The sequence below is a fragment of the Coregonus clupeaformis genome, chromosome 6 (genome assembly GCF_020615455.1).
Source record: "Coregonus clupeaformis isolate EN_2021a chromosome 6, ASM2061545v1, whole genome shotgun sequence".
NCBI lineage: Eukaryota > Metazoa > Chordata > Actinopteri > Salmoniformes > Salmonidae > Coregonus > Coregonus clupeaformis.
The window spans coordinates 14,865,613-14,871,932 of NC_059197.1; the positions used below are offsets into that span (position 1 = coordinate 14,865,613).

A 6,320-nucleotide genomic window follows, 5' to 3' on the forward strand; every position below is an offset into this window, starting at 1 on the left:
AAATATATTTTATATTTGAGATTCTTCAAAGTAGCCACCCTTTGCCTCGATGACAGCTTTGCACACTCTTGGCATTCTCTCAACAAGCTTCATGAGGTAGTCACCTGGAATGCATTTCAATTAACAGGTGTGCCTTGTTAAAAGTTAATTTGTGGAATTTATTTCCTTCTTGGTAAAAGACCAAGTCCAAATGGCAAGAACAGCTCAAATAAGCAAAGAGAAACAACAGTCCATCATTACTTTTTAAGACATGAAGTCAGTCAATCTGGAAAATTTCAAGAACTTTGAAAGTTTCTTCAAGTGCAGTCACAAAAACCATCAAGCACTATGATGAAACTGGCTCTCACGAGGACCGCCACAGGAAAGGAAGACCCAGAGTTACCTCTGCTGCAGAGGATAAGTTCATTAGAGTTAACTTCACCTCAGAAATTGCAGCCCAAATAAATGCTTCACAGAGTTCAAGTAACAGACACAGAGGTGAATGCGTGAATCAGGCCTTCATTGTCGAATTGCTGCAAAGAAACCACTACTAAAGGACACCAATAAGTAGAAGAGACATGCTTTGGATAAGAAACATGAGCAATGGACATTAGACCGGTGGAAATCTGTCCTTTGGTCTGTTGAGTCCAAATTTGAGATTTTTGGTTCCAACCGCCATGTCTTTGTGAGACGCAGAGTAGGTGAACGGATGATCTCCGCATGTGTGGTTCCCACCGTGAAGCATGGAGGAGGAGGTGTGATGGTGCTTTGCTGGTGACACTGTCTGTGATTTATTTAGAATTCAAGGCACACTTAACCAGTATGGGTACCACAGCATTCTGCAGCGACGCACAAACCAGATGGGATGGTGTTTAGTGGGACTATCATTTGTTCTTCAACAGGACAATGACCCAAAACACACCTCCAGGCTGTGTAAGGGCTATTTGACCAAGGAGAGTGATGAAGTGCTGCATCAGATGACCTGGCCTCCACAATCACCCAACCTCAACCCAACTGAGATGGTTTGGGATGAGTTGGACTGCAAAGTTAAGGAAAAGCAGGCAACAAGTGCTCAGCATATGTGGGAACTCCTTCAAGACTGTTAGAAAAGCATTCCTCATGAAGCTGGTTGAGAGAATGCCAAGAGTGTGCAAAGCTGTCATCAAGGCAAAGGGTGGCTACTTTGAATAATCTAAAATCTCAAATATATTTTGATTTGTGGAGTGGTTGAAAAACAAGTTTTAATGACTCCAACCTAAGTGTATGTAAACCTCCAACTTCAACTGTATGTGCTTGTTATTTGTGTTTGTGAATGTGGGTGACCATCTTAGTTAGTTGCAAAAATCCCCCAGCCAACTTCCCCTCAATATGACTCAGCTCAGTGGCTGTGTTGCCAACAGTCTAAAACAGTTTAGCTATTGCTCTCTCTCAACATAGCCATATGTATCTGCGATAAAACAGTGAAATAGGTATAATAGCGTCAGCCAATGTTCATAAATACCAATATTAGACTTTAACAGCATCTCCAAGAGGTGCACTTTGTATGTTTGGCAAGCTTTTAACCCCAATGAACTCTGTCCCAAACGTAGAGTTAATTGCAGGTAAGGTTGTTCTTTGCATGCTAGTTGTAAGGCTACTTAATTGTCATGTTATTTGTGAATTGCCATAAAATACTCCTTTTGACTCAGAGTCTGGATTCAGGAATTCTATTGTTATAGCAGACTGATGACCACCAGTGGTGACACACACAGACACACACACACTCACACAGAGGCAGCAGACAAGTGACAAGGCATGCCTTAACCTGCCCTGCCGCCAGTACTTAAACTCTGCTCCTACAAAACAAAGGCTGGCCTTATCCAATATAATGTAATATATAAACTACTATTAATGACCAAATGTGAAATACATATCCTGTTCTAGGTACGTACATCCTGTTCTGCCAAGGTACCAGCACGTGGAAAATTAGGTTGGGTTGTATTTTGAGTGGATTATCCCTTTAACTGATTTCTCTATGGCCACCAACTGTCATCCTCTGTCTTGCTCAAAATAACTTGGAAGTGTATCACAGTCATGGGTGTCTGAAAGTTTTATGTGTACTCATCGAGATGTATGTACGTTACCATCTAAAGATCAAATCTTTAATTCACTTTCTTCTGTAGAGCCAAAGATAATTTTTGAAATTATAGATATACATTTAGATCTATTTCTCTTTTGAAGAACATAAAATAGTATCACAAAAGTTACAAGAACTGGTCACTTGCCATATGTTATCATTGACTCCAAAAAATATTGGTCATGAACACTTGGCTAAAAAATGTGACATCACTGCATATTCAGCTATGTTCAAAGCAGTTTACTGAACCACAAGCACTCCATTTTCTGACCTACCAGCAGTCTTTGAGGAGGAAGTGGCTAGGTACTTTTACATTAATCACACACCCTTGAAAAAAACACTCAAACGTACAGTATAAATACAGTCTTGGCTCCTGGACCCCAGTCAGTCACTGTGCAGGACGCCACCAAGACAAGACAAGATGGAAATCATAGGTTTACTGCTCCTTGTGGTGGTTGCTCAGTCATTTGCTATGCCTCTGTCATCGCCGGAGGAGACTGATAATTGGCTATTAGCCGAGGTAAGCAAATTAAAGCTGTAGGTCTGATGTCCTTCTGTTTATCAATGTCTGTTTGGTTCACTGAATATTGAATATTGGTATTATTGATTTTACAGTTATCCTCATACTCTAAATAAGTATGAATGCAATCATTTATAGTATAAACAAATATATCATTGTTTTATTTAAAGAAAATTGTTAGTTGCAGACAAAATGCCAGAAGATGTTGAAATACTATAACCCCTCAAGTTGAACACTTTCATTTGTGAATTTGCTCCTTAAATTACCACTTTTTTTTATTACATAAATTCCATGTACTATGATAAACAGCTACATATCATGAAGGTGTTAACTTATGTTATTGCTTTCCTCTTCAGAAATACCTCCGCAGGTTCTACAACCTTCGAGCTGGACTTCAGGGAACAAAGACCCACAGGTCTTCAGACGCCATGCAGGCTAAGATCAGGGAGATGCAGTCCTTCTTCAACCTCCAGGTGACGGGAAGCCTGGACGCTAACACCCTGGAGCTGATGAGCATGGCCAGGTGTGGTGTCCCTGACGTGGGGGAATACAATCACTTCCCCCGACACCTAAAATGGGAGAACACCAAATTGACCTTCAGGTGAGGCTTCTCAAACAGTCATATAGTGTCTCATAACCCTAATTTGTTAATTATTTATGGTATTGGTGTAATAATGTTAATTTAATCCACATACACCACTTGACCTTGGATTCAATGGACATGATCAGCTTTCATTTATTTGGATAAAACTTGTCAAGTCTCTCTTGAATTAAGATATGTTTCCTCTTCCTTGAATGGTCCTTCAGAATAGTGAATTATACTCCTGATCTGAAGAAGGCTGATGTGGATAGAGCTATCCGAAATGCCTTCAACATCTGGGCTGGCGTCACTCCTCTGACCTTCAAGAAACTGCATGAGGGGAAGGCTGACATCATGATAGCATTTGGGACAAAAGGTAGACCCATTTCTCTATTCTGGAGAATATCTTGATTAATTTGATCATCTTACTGTAGTTTTGTTTAACATTCAGTGATCATTGTTTAGATTTGTGCAAGACTCCATCATAGAAGAAATTGACTGAATGGTGGCTTGCTGGCAACACTAACTGAAACCATCCTCAAACCTAATTTTTTCCCTGCCCCTTCCTTGTCTTTAGAACATGGAGACTTCAACCCCTTTGACGGCCCTGACGGTCTCTTAGCCCATGCCTATGCCCCTGGCAGAGACATTGGAGGAGACACACACTTTGATGAAGATGAACATTGGTCAAAAGACTCAGAAGGTAAATATTTGGTACATTTCCAATAAAATCAAATCAAATTGTATTGGTCACATACACATATTTAGGAGATGTTATTGCGGGTGTAGCGAAATGCTTGTGTTCCTAGCTCCAACAGTGCAGTAGTATCTAACAATTCTCAACAATACACAAATCTAAAAGTAAAATAATGGAATAAAGAAATATATAAATATTAGGACGAGCAATGTCGGCGTGGCATTGACTAAAATACAATAGAATAGAATACAGTATATACATATGAGATGAGTAAAGCAGTATTTATTTATGTGGGTATTTATGCATTTATTTATGTGGTGGATCAGGGAAAATGTATGACATTTAATCACTGATTATTTACTAAAATATTGCCTCCTCTGTAGCCTACAACCTATTCCTGGTGGCCACCCATGAGTTTGGCCATGCACTTGGCTTGTCCCATTCTACTGATCCTGGGGCTCTGATGTACCCAGTCTACTCCTATGGCCAGGGTTACCCACTGTCTGAAGATGATATCACTGGCATTCAAGCTCTATATGGTCGGTGTTCCACTTATTAACCCAAACAGAAGTAGAGACCGAAAATGAAATAATTCATTTAATTCCACCCACTGTTGTCATATTGTAAAATGTTCATTATGTGGTTCAATCTCATTATGTGGTTCAACATAGGCCCAAACCCCAGTCACAGGAAAGTGAAGCCCAAGCCAGATGCCCCAAACAAATGTGACCCCATGTTGAGTTTTGATGCTGTTACTGAGCTCAGAGGAGAAACAATCATCTTCAAAGACAGGTAGGGAGTATGTCCATTCGTGAAAAAAAAACATTTCTGCACAAACTATAAGCTTACAATAGACTAAATGAATGTGTGTTGATGTATTCAATTTGATGGCAGGTTCTACTGGCGTCTCCATCCCCAGTTTGCAGAGCCTGAGCAAACCCTGATCAAATCCACCTGGCCCTCCCTCCCCAACAAAGTGGATGCTGCCTATGAGTACCCTGAGAAAGACATGGTCTTCATATTCAGTGGTGAGTTTAATGCTGGCAACACTGTTCTGACATAGTCCTCTGTCGTTCTGATTATGCAATTACAGTTCTGCTTTGCTCATTTACATAATGTAGATATCTAATAAAGTTGATGTCGGTGCAAGTGGCATAGGTTAATTTAGTTGACTAATTTTCATGTTTTTCCAGGTATCAGAATGTGGGCCCTGAATGGCTATAACCTGGTGGAGGGCTACCCCAAATACATCCATAAACTGGGACTCCCCAAGACCGTGAGGATGGTGGATGCTGCTGTGTACATCCCAGACACCGGCAAGACCCTTCTGTTCTCTGAGGAGCATTACTGGAGGTAGGACGGTATGGTCTAGTCTGGACTGGTCTGGTCTGGACTGGTCTGGCTTGGTCTAGTCTGGCTTGGTCTAGTCTGGTCTGGACTGGTCTGGCTTGGTCTGGACTGGTCTGGTCTGGCTTGGTCTGGACTGGTCTGGTCTTGTCTGGTCTGGTCTGGTCTGGCCTGGTCTGGTTGAGAGATCTCATCTGCAAACATAACTGTGTTCATTATAGGTTATAGTCTTGGTTGTGTCTTATTGACAGTTATGATGAGAAGACTAACACAATGGACAGCGGCTTCCCAAGATCCATTGAGATGGATTTCCCTGGAATGGCAGAGGAGGTGGATGCTGCCGTATATCAATATGGTATATCAAAATCACTAATTTTAATATTATTTGTATTATGTAGTTTCCGTTGCGTTTGCTTTGAAAATATAATAAATAGCTCTCTCTAACAAATTCACCCGTTCTTTCTCCTTGCAGGATATTTGCATTTCTTCCATGAACATACACAATTTGAATACAGCTACAGTGCAAGGAAGGTCATTCAGATTGTTCGGACAAACTCTTTTCTCAACTGCTGATCCACTGGTGGAGAACTACTGTTATTTTATGGGAAACGTAGCCCATAGGTCATTTGTGCTGGACACCTGCTTGTCATTGTTATTTGTAAATCATCTTAAAGGATGCTGGAAAATGTTATGTAAAATGCATGTCTGAAGGCTGAAGTAGGTAGAATATTTATAGGGAATGGGAAAATGGTTGGCTTATGCATCGAACTAATGCAGATATACAGGGTCTTGCTTCATGGTAGCATAATATTCACATTACTTGTTGTAATATTGAAGGGTGGGATAGGAACCACCCTGATAAACTGTAGAATACTGTAATTGCATCTCTCTCTGGATATAAATGTTACTTGGGGAAGTTACAGTAATATTGATTCTAGCAAATTAAACTGGATTGTTGTGTTGCAGATCCACCAATAGGTGGCAGTCAAGGAAACAAAATCTAGAGTAGGAGCTAATGCATTTTATGGACTGAATGTTTTTACTACTAATTTTAATGACACATTTTCATGAATAAAATAAT

The 6,320-nt window shown here is 40.4% G+C and overlaps 1 protein-coding gene across 1 annotated transcript; it reads left to right on the plus strand.

Moving 5' to 3' along the window:
• Nucleotides 1-2,502: 2,502 nt before the first annotated feature.
• Nucleotides 2,503-6,320, plus strand: LOC121568344 (collagenase 3). Its single transcript, XM_041878897.1, has 10 exons — nucleotides 2,503-2,615; nucleotides 2,972-3,216; nucleotides 3,423-3,571; nucleotides 3,773-3,898; nucleotides 4,276-4,431; nucleotides 4,564-4,684; nucleotides 4,787-4,920; nucleotides 5,086-5,245; nucleotides 5,491-5,594; nucleotides 5,712-6,320. Exons 1-10 carry the CDS (start codon nucleotides 2,517-2,519, stop codon nucleotides 5,810-5,812), a joined length of 1,395 nt encoding a protein of 464 aa, XP_041734831.1. The 5' UTR covers nucleotides 2,503-2,516; the 3' UTR covers nucleotides 5,813-6,320.